The 13,910-nt window shown below is 40.0% G+C and overlaps 1 protein-coding gene across 1 annotated transcript in view; it reads left to right on the forward strand.

Annotated features, from left to right (window-relative positions):
• LOC113027094 (neural-cadherin-like) overlaps positions 1–13,910 on the forward strand; it is a 107,979-nt gene that overhangs the window by 40,551 nt on the left and 53,518 nt on the right. Inside the window, exons 2-4 of the mRNA XM_026176573.2 lie at positions 5,863–6,060; positions 11,721–11,946; positions 12,857–13,061. Coding sequence (XP_026032358.1) covers positions 5,863–6,060; positions 11,721–11,946; positions 12,857–13,061 — 629 coding nt within the window. The remainder of the gene's footprint in view (positions 1–5,862; positions 6,061–11,720; positions 11,947–12,856; positions 13,062–13,910) is intronic.

Here is a 13,910-nt window from a genome sequence, read left to right on the forward strand (position 1 = left end):
CAGAATACAGAATAATAAATTCCTCTGAACCCCTGTATAGGTATCCAATAATATATTATTGGATACCTATACAGGGGTTCAGAGGAATTTTAACAATGATACTGGTAATTGGTGAATTGAAAATCTGATGTAGCAGCTGATATATTCTCTTTCTTTCGGACACACAAAACATAGACAGATTTCCCTGACGTTTGTTACCTGTAGTTACAATGTCTTTACTAAGGTAATATGGCAGTTATGTACAGTTACTCATTTACACTTTGGCTAGTGATGCTTACCTCAGCTGGTTGTATTTTGTTGCGTTACCAACAGGGAAGTTGCAGAGTGCATGCTAATAATGTGTGTATGTGTTAATCCCCGTAGGGAAATTACTCCTCTGCATTTAACCCATTCATCCAGTGAAGCAGTGGGCAGCCACCGATGCAGCGCCCGGGGAGCAGTGTGTAGGGACGGTACCAGGCTCAGGGGTACCACAGGGTAGCCATTCAGTGGAGTTGAACCCCCAACCTTCTGATCATGGGGCAACCACTCTGGCGGGTAAACTATGTAATGTCCACACTTATAAGATATTTGAAGGGTGTTTCTCCAATCTCTCTGGACTTTTCTATTTCTGTTACAAATGCTGGTACCGATATCTTGGCAAATACCTAACATTGACCCTGCCAGTATATCAATCAGGCTCTAACAAGGTTATGGGTCTGACACCAGAAATTTGAGAGACAGACTGAAAAATTATTAATACCTAATTTTTGTATTTCCGAAAAGCATTAATACTCTTATTATTGACTTAAGTACTGTGAGTCACTAGTAAAGCTGGATGGGTCCTCCACAGTGGTGTTAATCCCAGCATACAATCATTTAAACACCAAATATCCTAAAACTGAAAACAGTACAGACACAAACATTTAATTGTATAAACTGAAAAAATCAAACAATAGATGTTTTCTCAGGACTGGTATTATGTGTAGCAAATAAATAAATAATTATATATAATTTGAGAATCACTGAATTTTCTTTAGATTTTATAGAGCTTTTAAGAAATTGAGCATTGATAAACATTTTAGGAGTGTGATGTATGTAAGTACTACAACTTCATTATCAGCACAATATGTTGATTTACTGTGTTTTTTATACTTAATGTAAGATTTTCCATAAATGTAAAACTCAATTTCCAAAACAGTTGGGATGCAAATCAAACCTTGTGTCACCCAGCTGAGGTAATAAAGGCTGGACAATTACAAAATAAAACCTGGTAGCGTATTCCATTATTAATGCTAATTGGCAACAGGTCAGCAGTATGATTGGGCATAAAAAAAGAGCTCTGCTGGAAATACTTTCAGAAGCATAGCAGAGGACACAGGGTAAAGAGAAGGTGGTGCAACTTGAATTTACAGTGTCTTGTTAACCTTCTGCGAGTGCAATAAAAGCTTTCAGCTTAATCCATCTAAAACCAAAGATGGACAGATGCCGACCCCAGACATATGAAGCTGATGGCAAGCCCTAGCAGCTCTCCTGCTGCGTTAAAGCTGAGCCCCCCCACAAGCATAAGAGGACTGGATTTGACCCACACCTCATTTCAAAGGCAGTGGAGGAATGTTATTATGTGTCTGATTTTTGACTGTAGACAACATAAAAATCAAACAGAAAAAGAGAGACATCAACTGGGAACAGCACAGAATCTGGCTTTAGCAGAAGGTAGAATCTCTGATCGGATAGGGTGCATTATGCACACGGAATCCATCAAGGCATCATTACTGCTGACAGAGCAAAAGATGCTGTTCTGTTATCCAGATGAGGTCTTTTTAGGGAAGGTCTTGCTTATGTCAGGAAGCCAGCTGCAAACAAAATTCTACACGTGTTCTCAAATGGCCTGCTCTCATTTAAAGCCTAATAGCCATTGAAAAAATAAAAATACAAAACCCTATATCAAAACTTTTTTCATTTTAATACTGCTTTTTAAATTTTTGAGTATAGTTTGGGTGTATAGTACCTACAGATAAATGATGATATTGCTGCAAAGTCTGCAAAAAAACGTACCTACCGCTTCATTGAACACAGTTTTTGACAATTTCTGCAGTGATGCGGATTTCGGACTGGAAGAAATGAGCAGAACTTGAGGTCGTCTACCATTTCTAATTGTTCTGGGATGAAAGTGCCTGCATGTGTATTTACATGCTTAGCGTGTCAGCCATTCTGAGCCGAGCAGAGTCCGTGGTGTGCGGCACCGGAATCCCTGAGTTAATAGATTTTTGTCCCCAGTGCTTTTAGCGTGTTGATCTCCTGCTGATGGCTTCACACTCTGATTTAAGCACAGAGATGGGGGGGTGTGGTGGGCGGCTTTGAAAAGAGCCTCCTTAACACTGCAAACATTTGGCTAATGTACCTCATTACTTCCCCTTTGAGCTGATTTTCATTTTCCATTCACTTGCTGCTAAAAAAGCACCCCTGAAATTCCACGTCTCACACGGGCCATTGATATTTATGCTTGCAGACGCAATTTGCTTAATTCCACACAGAAATATTTGTATCTTAATTTCTCCCCTCGATGAGAGTACAAGGAACAGGGGATGCATTAGAAAAAAACGGTTGTTAATTATACTGTGTGTTCTGTCTTAATTTTCTCCTCTCACGGTCCGCTACTGTATGTTTTCTTTCCAAACATAGATTCTCCCACCATCTTTTGTTGTGCTACGCTGTGTGTTGTGCTTCCCCTGTGCTCTTGTCTTTGCAATGTTATTTGGCGTTCTGTGCTAACCATCACACAATGCTCCTTCTACCACGCTGCCTCCTTCTTCCCTCTCTATGTCTCTTTCCTTCTCTCTGTAGATATTTGTGTTTCTGTAGCTGTGCCTCTCTCCTTTACTCTGTTTCCTCTCATCCCCTTCCCACACACCCTCACTGTCCTTGTACTGTGGGCAGTGTATATGTGCACAGAAGCACTTGAGACAACTTTTTTTCATACAGGCAAGCCACTTAGCAGCTTTATATAGCAAGTACCCAAGGAGAGGATTAACAGCAGGAAACATCAACAGAATGGCTTGCAGTGATAGAACACACATGCATAATACTGCACAGACGTGTGCGCATTCACTTGGAGCTACACCATTGTACTTACTGAGCCTTTGCCAACCACACATTGCACCTCTGCCATCCAACTTTTTATGATACATTATTATGTTAGTCATCCAGCATATGCTCTTATCCATATGGGATTCTATTGTAAAATATAGACCAGCCTTTCATCACACTGGGCACAGAAAGCATATTTGACATTAAAAGATCCAGTGGAGCCTGTGAGCCCCTGCCCATTATTTGATCACATCTTTTGTCTTGGTCAGGTAAGGCAACTCGTGTCGGTTTGGTGCTCACAGGGCATCATTCACAGCATCTCCCTATTTAGATCAGAGAGGAGTCGCATGCATTTGCAGCCTCGGAACATGCGGCGTGCACTCTCTTTTGCCCGTACACACGTATGGACTCTCACCTTGCACACGCAAACGCGTACACGCATACAACACAAACACACTCATACGCACTTACTACTACATTCTTCATTATCATTCCAGAGCTGATAGGCTCTAATTATCTGCCTTGGCTCTGATTAGTCTCTCTGTAACAAGCTAATTAGATGGAGCCTTGTAAAATCATCACCACCATTACCACAGAGACATGCCTGGGAAAGACACCAACAAGCAGGAGGCGAGGAATGTGTCTTGCACCACTCCCCGCAAAGATTTGATAGTCAACTAAATGTTAAGTGCTGGAGCTCTGATTTCTTTTGATTAAGTGCCTTTTAAACCCGTCTACTTTGCAATAGAATCTTTATCCTTTCTCATTATTCATCACGAAAGGATTGTTCCGTCTTACAGAGCAGGATGATCTGGCTTAAAGCGCATAAATTGCCGCTGTCAACATTTTAGGAGATAGCATCTGAACATTGATTAGTTTCTCTGCCCCCACGATACAGTGGCTATTTATCCAAAACGAACTATCGTCAGATCCCAGTCAGAACTTTCCTCTCCACAGAGCAACTTTAAAGCCTGAGCAGAAAGCGAGATTAATTCTCTCCTCTAGCTTCTTCCTCTCTCTGTTATTATCCCTCTAACAATCCTTTTAGGAGCTGTCACACACTTTATAGCTATTGTGTTTCAGTTGTGAACACTCACGAGCTAGTATGGAGTGTAACGTTGCATTTTTCATCAAAACGCATCTTAACTGTAAAAGAGTTCCAAAAGAAATAGGAATTGTGATCTCCGCATCCACCTTCTCTTTTCCAACTCATTTGAGCCAACACAAGGTGCTGTCAAATATTTTCATGCAGTTTGAAGACTTCATACCATTTGCTGTGTGCATGTACTCATTAGAGGTATATAGTTTTACATTATCAGCTATAATAGACTTTGGAAAGACATTGTGTTGCAGAACATTATGGAAACCAGCTAGGTAGAACTGCTTTATACAGACAGCACATCTGTCGAGGCAGCCCTCAGGTAGTGAAAGGATGCATCGCACACTCCTGCTGCTTTTGTCTTGGATTAAAAAGTACATACATAGCCTGTGGATAGAAACATGAAACCTTTTACATAATGGGATTTGAAATCCATAGTTACTTTTAGCCTTTAGGTAACTCACCTCTGTTCCTAAGTGTCCATGGTGTGTGTTTGTGAGAGAAAGACAGGAAGATAGAAAGAGACATGCAAGTGTGTGTTTGAGACGGGATTGCTTGCGCATGTGTGGGGTTGTGTTCAGATCTGTATGTGCATGCATTTGTGTGTGTCAATGTGTTTGTCCTGGCAGGGGTTTTTTTCTTTTCTGGGGTGAGGCAGATGGCCTCTGTGTATTGCAGTCTACTGAACTGTTTGGCACCTCTTCTGACATATTCCTTCATGCCACGTTGACACAAGATCACAGCCAATATTTGCGAAAATAGTGTCTTAGCCTACAATTCTGTGACTTGCTCCACATCGCAGGAATAGATTCTGCAGAAAATGTGTCCTAGATTGGGGCCTGTGACAGTGTCGCGAGTTTTTCTTGTGAACATTGTTTCCAGATTGTGTCATTGTGTTTAATGTGGATAACGATCCCTTACTATCAGTTCCAGGAAAAGTCACGCTATGCTTCTGTCATAGAGACACAGTTTTACACCGCCTCTCCTTGGGTGCTGTTGTGCTCTCTTGCTGTCTGCCCCGGCTTAGGTTGAGCGAGTTGGTAATTGGATTCCTGGAATCTTCTTATTCACTTCAGTGAGGCACTGTGCAGGCGACAAAGTGCCTGCAGTCGTGAGGCATCATCCCCACGCCCCTGTGGGAAGATCAAGGTAGCTTTACCCTAGACATGGTAGATGAGACAGTGGCTGAGGCTCTCTCCCATGGGAACCAAGGTGTCTGGATGCTTGGATGGAAACCCTGATGGAGAATGAATGGATGATGTCATATCCACCGTCCTCAACCCTGGGGCCAAACATACCTCCTGACATCCACTTACAACAATTTCCTGAGCTTCTGGCAGCTATGGTGTAGCAAAAGAAAGTGGAAAGATAGCCGTTAAATTACTAAGTTAAAGATAGTGTGGTAATTGACTTTGACCAGACCTCTGAGCTGAATTGAGACTGTAGCGGTATCAGTTTCACAGTACAGGCACAGAAAAAAAACCCATTAACATTTAGTTTAATCATGCAGTCCTGGTTTTTGCTATCTACTGGAGAGGATGTATATCTCACATACCTGTACCCTTAGTTGACTCTATGCTTGTTGGCGCTTCACATTCCCCTGGCAACATGTCTCCCTGCTGCACACTCAGTTACATGACAGCTGTCACTTTTTGTAACCAGAGCTCCATCACTATCTCTGCACTATCCTCCAGGCCCAGACTGGTACCTGAACAAGGTGAAGTTGAAGATCACTGATGTCAATGACAACGTCCCTGAGTGGAGTATGAAGCCGTACCCTTACCTGGCTGTCGTATCCCCTGAGGCCCCTGCGGGAACGTTTGTCTACCAGCTCCAGGCTCATGATGGGGATGAGGGTAAAAGTGGAGAGGTGGAATACTTTTTGTCAGATGGTAAGCTTTCTGCTGTTCACACACACACACACACACACACACACACACACACACACACACACACACACACACACACACACACACACACACACACACACACACACGCATATAGAAGGTAAGTTGTATTAAAATAGATTGTGTTGTTGTTAAAATAAGTTGACAAGCTATAGAGACTTGAAAATAAATGCAAGTAGTCAGACACCAGTTCTCAGACATGACAGCCAGAGGCATTCACACATTCATTCATGCATTTATAGGTTCTTTAGGTGTCCGTTAGATTCTCTATCTCTCTGTCACCCTATTTCTTTTTTCTTCTGTATCTCTGTCCCTCTTTCTTTTTCTACACACACATACACAATCGCAGCAGTCAGACACACACACACACACACACACACACACACACACACACACACACACACACACACACACACACACACACACACAGCCAGAGGCCTTCGCACATTTGTTTATGCACTTATCATGCACTCTATCTATCTCTCTAATTCTCCATGTTGCATACGCAGAGTAAATTCTGCAGACACACACGCTAAAATACTCATACACGCATTTGGCTGTTGGAAGTCTGCCATAGTAGACCCCCTGGTGGTTGAGGGGATAGAGGTTTGTTCACATGTCAGAGATTGGGGGATGTGCTAATCTTGCCAATGGGGCTTTACAAAACACTACTGACTTCCCTCTGACTCGCATTAGTACATCGCACAGCTTCACGTTTTGACTTTAAACCACAAATACTACAAAGCGGCCCTTGTCTTTGTCTCGCCCCTTGTCTATGCTGAGAACTCATATAAGCAGCGACATTTGTCAAAGCAGCTAACATAAACTTAAAAGAACTAGATTAAAAAAAAAACAGTAAAAAACGACCCTCTTATCCTGTGCTTAATTTTAAAAACTTGAAGATGAGATGAGATGACAGTAGCCAGCCTTCAGTTGATCAGTGTCACCCTGATTGACCCAATTTTTTTTAGTATTCAACGGCAGCAGAAAAAGTAAAAAAGTGCCCTCCAGAGTTTTTTGCTTTTGTTTTTTTTTGTATAGAAACACTTGGTTATGTTTACACACAGCCTTCCTCATCCTAATGCATGGTGTGCATCCTTGTGGTTTAACAATAGTGTTGGACGGATTTTTTCACCCATCTTTTTTAAAATATTTAGAGTCTTACATTGATTACTTCCATGTTTACTTGCTAGCATTCTTCCTTCACTGCCTTTGGCACACTGATACCTTTGTTGATGCATTGCTCCTACCGGCTGTCAGTCTGTGGAAGAGTGGGAAACCAATGGCAGGATGATCATAACAACAATGGGACTCAGTAATTAAAACATTTCTCCATAGCTGCTAATTAAAATTTCTACAAACACCGCAGTCAGACAAAAATGTTTTATAACTTAAGGAAAATAGAAATTGAGTAGCTCGATGAAAACTTAAATTGGAAAGTAAAAGTAGCCACTCGTCAGTATAATTACTAATGTTTAGAAGGTGAAAGTCATAACTAAGAATGTCTAAAGAGTATATAAAAAGGAGTTTGGTCATACGCTATATTTCTCACAATCCTAACAAATCTTATCAAACCTGTGTAACCACTGCCTGATTTATTCCTCTGATCCCAAAACCTCCATATATTTCCAAAATAATTTAAAAAACCCCATCAATAAGTCATTAAGGCATACTGCTGAAAGGGAGACATTTCCTTTGTTACAATAAACATTAGCACCGTGGTTCATTTTGAGTCATTCCCATATGCATTGTTCTGTTACTTCATTGTGTATTAATACATTTTTATTGCCTATTTTATGGCTTTTTTTCTGTGTGATTTTAAAAATCTTTGTCTCCAATATTTACAAGTTGGCTTGGTTCATATTATTAAGTCACATTATTGAGAGAATTAAGAACACAGTGTTGGATTTGGCATTTTATAACATTTGTCAACAGCCTGAATATTATAAAACTTATTAATTACTGCAATCCCCAAGGCATAAAGTGGGGACACTACATAAAATGTAAATTTAAACAGAATGCAATCATTTAAACATTTCATAACCCCTTAGTTTATTTACAGTATTAAACAGGATAAATTAAAATGTTTAAATGTAGATAATGTACCATTTTAATAAAAAAATAAAGCCATTTTGGCTTTGATGGCAGCCGCATGTCTCAGTTACGTTGGAACAGAGCCGTGTTTACCGCTGCGTATCATCTCAAGTGCTTTAAAGGAAGGTGGCTGAACTTCTTTTTGATTTGTGAAGACGTTTCTTATATCATCCAAGAGGATTCTTCCGTTCTGAACTGAAGAAGACTGTATGATAGAGCTTTATCCTGTATTTGTGGACACAGTTTGGAATGGCACACTGTGTCCACAAATAGTGATTTCTGGAATCTTCCTCGAGCACATGCAGTGCTGGCTGCGAGCTTGAAGATCCTGAGGACTGATTTTCAGCTTGCACACATGGGTTTATCCAGAATTTTGGAATTTTGTGATGATATTATTTACTGTAGACGAGCTAGATGATGAGATATTCAAAGCCTTCACGAGATTGTGCTGACAAACATTATTCTGAAGTTGTTCCACAACTTGTAGATGCAGTGTTTTGCAGATTAGTGAACCTCTACTACTCTAAGATTTTCTTTTTATACAAGAATTTAATCATAATTTATTTAATTACACGATGGTCATCCAGATAGTACAACACAAAGTGCAAGATGTGCATGTACCTTCTCATTCCTAAACTGATCCTCAGTTCCATTTCTGACACTTGTTTGTTGCAAACAACAATAAAACAACAATTATTCCTAACCCCCATTTATATTATTAATGACCAATTTATACCAGAATAAAATAAAACATATTTAACCCTTGTGTGGTGTTCGTATTTTTGTTACTCAGCCAGTGTTCATGGGTCTGGTGGACCCGCTAGAGTTTTGGCTTTCCAAATTAACACTATCAAACAATTTTATGTTAAATTACTCAACAGATGTTTACTTCATCCCAATTACAAGCCATATGAACAGCAAACATGGTTAATTTTTTCCCTCTACCTTTGTTAGATCACATTTATGAATTAATGTGCTTCTCGTTTTTTTTGTTTTTTTTTAAATAAAATGTTATAAAAAAATAAATCAGTTATAATCAAGTGGAGTGAGTGGAAAGACACAACACATTTACACGTGAAGCAATATGTTTCACAACTAAATTGGATCAGCTGCTCATCAATGGTGACATTAGGCCCAGGGTTGTAAAACAGGGGGAGGTGGTGCACACACTTATCCCACACTGTCCTGATGGCAGCTAGCTTGTCTCTCTGCCGTCGAGCTGGTCTGTCGTCTCGGTTATCAAAACGGATAATCCTGGAAATTTTGTGGAAGTTTTCCAGAGACATTGATGCACGGAAAGGTTCTTGCTGGTTTCTGCATCCCACAGGGATTCTGTCGATTCCCCTTTGGACCTGAAAACTCCTGCAAGGATAAGAACCCCAAAGTTGGCCTTTGGGGTTCTTAGATGAATTTGGTCCATCTCCTTCCACCTCTCTCCAAAAACACACCTTCCTTCTAGATTACTGCAATCCAGAAAAAATTTCTGGATGGAATCTGGGATGAAAAGCTCAAATGAAGACTTGATGTCCTGCACATGAGTAACTGTCAGCCGTGTTGGCCCTGGCTTATCACAGTAACAGCTCTGCAGGGTGGCTCATTTCTTGGGCAAGAAGACCATTCAATTTCACCAGTTATTGACATCCATATTTCTTCACTTGCTGTCTGGTGGGCTTGTTCTGGTCCTGGAGCTGGCTGCAGATGGGGTACTCATCTTCGTTTTGTTACTAAATGGTGCTCAACCTCATCCTCTTCTTCAAAGTCACTGTCAGACTCTGAATTTTCAGAAATGCGAAATATTCTGAAACCTCTTTGTCAACATCATCATCAGAAGCCTCTCTCTCTTCCAAAATCAATTGGATGGCCCTCGCAGCAGATAATCTTTTGTCAACTTGATCAGTTGTGATAAAGAACCACACTGGCAAAGTCTTATTTATAGTATTATGCCCCTAATTTGCAGGTGGGACAGGGTATGAGAAAATAAAATTTGGATCCCTCAAGAAAGAGGGCAAAATGTGTGTGAGATGTCAGAGCAGACGGTGTTTATAGTTGAATTTTCAACAATGTTGCAACTTTGTGCGGGAGCAGGAGGGGAAGAAAACACTATCAGCAGCACCAGAAAGGAGGAAGACAGAGTGTGGGAACACAGGACCTACACTTTCAACACTTTTATTAGACCTGGGTCCAGTGGACCCGAACACCTTGTATGTAATGTAAATGCGTGGGGGGAGGTACCGTATGAGGTCATTGAAAATTAGTTCGGATTTATGTTCTTCACAGAAAATAAGCCAAAGCCAATGAATTTCAGGTTGAAAAAATAATTAATTCTTTAATTTTTCTTTTGAAAAAAACTGAAAACGGTTCTCACAGACCCGAACACCATACAAGGGTTAAATAATTTAAAACTGTAAGGTAAGGTGTAAGGTCAATAAATAAAAAGTCAGCTGTAATTTAGTTTCTAAATTCCACAGGAAAGATTTTCTGGCTATTTTTTAATATGAATATTTTTGAATATGAAAAATCGCTATTTACAATTTAAAATGTAGAGCTTGGAAAGGCTTCTTTGTCAGTATAAGCCTTGAGAACAAGCAAACTACTGAGGACCAAGGCTGAAATTTCAACTGACACTGCACTGCCGTCAGTAATGGAAGTCATATCAGTGAGACCTGACCTGAACCAGTCATCAATTCTCACCGAGCAGAACCGGTGCTTTGACTTTATATATATATATGTATATATATATATATATATATATATATATATATATATATATATATATATATATATATGAGGTTTTTGATGAGCCACCAAATATTCCTGGCCCCTCTATTCAAGCTTATCGTCATTTTGAGCACAGAGCTGCTCCTTAGTTTCACATGGTGTTCTTTCAAAATAATAAGTGAGGGAATGCAATCATTACTTCATGGCATCTGGGGTCCCTAAAGGATCTGTGCTTGGTTCCCTTCTCTTCTCAGTATGCTGTGATTCTGACATCTAAATGTGAAGAGCAAATATACATTAAGGTATATACTAACATGCTTTATAGTAACTAAGATGTAATTTTTAAGAGTTTAAACTGTTTATGATCTGAATTCTTTTACACTACCTTCAATTTCCTGTCATTAGTTCATTACTTTGGTCCAAAGTGTCTGTGAAATGAAAAATGCAGTTGCTGTTAAATATCTATCAGACTGCCTAAAAACAAATAAGAGTTAAAAATAATTGAAGTTCTTGTTGACAGTGAATAAACTATCAAATGATTTTAATATAAGTAAAAAGTCCAAAAATGATTAAACGTGACAACAGTTGTTGACTATTATGATTAAGGAATTGCACAGAATGAATAAAATTAAATGTGTTTATACATAAATCATATTTATTAATTCTATTAGAGCTTAACAGATTGTATAAATCTTAATTCCACAAACACAGTAAGACAGAAATCCCTTTCAAAAGGCTATTCAGGAAACATTTCTGTGTTTGCATTCAGGCGATCGCCCGTGCATTGGTTTGGATCCAGTTGTGGAAAATAATGTCATTGTATTTCCCTGTAGGCGGTGATGGCTGCTTTGCTGTTGACAAGAAGACAGGCCAGGTGGTGACCACAGGGCTGGTACTTCAGAGGGAGAGGGAGTACTTGTTAAGCGTGGTGGCCCTTGACGGCATGGGGAGCCGCAGTGCCCCTGCCATGCTCTCTGTGGTGGCGGGAGCTAGAGCGCCGCAATTCACCAATACAAGCTATGCCATTTCAATACCAGAAAACACACCTGAGGGACAGCCGTGAGTACTGCCTGTGTTTGCATCCTCTTATAAACATACTCAGGGATACGTTCCAGCTGCATATTAGGAGCAAAATATCATGAAAAATGCTTTTCTTCTTCTTCTGTGTTATATTCATTCTGTAAAGCTGAAATTATTATATCTTTACAAATCATTTATTGTTAAACACATATGCCAGGCCTTTTTAGATCTTCATCTGTTCCCATCTGGTTATCAGCAAACACTTTGTGTCAGATTCTTCATTGCTGCCTCGGTATGTTTAATTGCCCAATACTGCAAGCACAACATTAAAAATGCAACAATATAGAAGACATATTTTTAATACACTTAATTTCTGTAAATTAACAAAGACTAAGATGAATGCAGGCATGAGACGATGTGCTGTCTCACGGAGTGACTCACATGAGGACAGTTACACATGCAGACTTTAGCATAATAATGTAAATCACTGAAATTCCAGTATGTATAGCTCTGCTATGACATAAGCTGCTGACACAAGTCCTACAATAATGAATGCAGACATGCATAAAAACACACAAAAGGTGTCAGATCTCAAGCATAACTTGTTAAGAATTTGTTAATAAATATTCATTTGTTCACAGCAGTGCACTCAAGCACGAACTGACTTATTATCATCACACACTATTAGGGAATGCAAACTCTCTTCACTGTCAAAACAAACACTGATATCTACATAATAGTATCATATTATTACACAGAACTGACGATCACTGATTGACTGTGTTTATAGCACATAGCCAATGGGCCATACAATAATTGATTTCATTACAGCACAGTGCTGATGTAGGAGAAGAGGATTTCGATTCTAATTCAACAAGGCTGCAGCTAAAATCAAACAATAAAGACTCTTTTTTCCATTTCTTTTAATCGCTTTCTCTTTGTTCTACAGCTTCCTGGTGGTGTTTGCTATCTCCTTCCAGAAGCAGCAAATCAGCTATAGTCTGCTGATCAATCCCAGTAGCCTTTTTAGCATTCAGCAGGAGACGGGGGAGATCAGCCTGACCAGGACACTGGATTATGAGAATGACCAGCGACGCTACCTTCTGATGGTGCGAGCCAGTGAAGAGCCAGGCAGCCTCAGCGCTGCAACAGAGGTTAGTTTAATTAGACAGAGATACGGGCACCAAATAGGAGTCATGTAAGAGTTCAAGCTCTGTTGTAATCTGAGGCCAAAGCTGAGGTCCACTGTGATGTTTGTGACTGCGACTCAGGCATTTACTATTACTTTGGAGAATTAAATGAAATAACAAAATATGTTCTGCTGTTTGGATGATTTTGTCTGTCGCGCTCTCCCACTGGACTGCCACAACACTCCGAGGCAGGCAGGTTTTCATCTAAATAGCTCATAACGGTTAACGACAGTGACCTGTTGACATCACACTGCTTGGCAATAACCACAAAAGAGGAGCAGCATAGTTTGCAACTGTCTACAGCAGTGGCACGCCTGAATGGTTTTTAAATGTTAACAAGTAGACTGGTGACCCAAGTGAAGTTTTGTTCTGCGGTTTCACTCTTCGCCTTCATGTCTCACACTAAGTGCTTTTTGTCAATTGTTATCTAGAGATGAACGCTGCAAAATATAGCACCCTCTTAGGCACAAGAAATCAAAATCTGAAAATATCCTTCATAAATGAATATTTCTAGATAAATTATTTACAACTGCAGCGTGATTTCAATTATTAATTGAAAAGATTTTGTTGCCCAATTATCATGTCAGCCTCTTACTTTGTACCGCAGATTTAGCGGGCACAACCTCCTTCTGCTCAGCTGCATGATGTGGAATAAGAGATGGAAACTGGGAAAACCTATCCCAGCTATTTCAGGACTATTACTCAGCTGTCACTTCACACTTTACACACAGTGGTGACAGGGAGCTTGTAGGGTGGAGGGGCGACTAAGGGCCTTTGTCGCAAATGCGCACAGTGAGGCACACACATGCTAAG

Source organism: Astatotilapia calliptera, chromosome 7, assembly GCF_964374335.1.
Source record: "Astatotilapia calliptera chromosome 7, fAstCal68.1, whole genome shotgun sequence".
NCBI lineage: Eukaryota > Metazoa > Chordata > Actinopteri > Cichliformes > Cichlidae > Astatotilapia > Astatotilapia calliptera.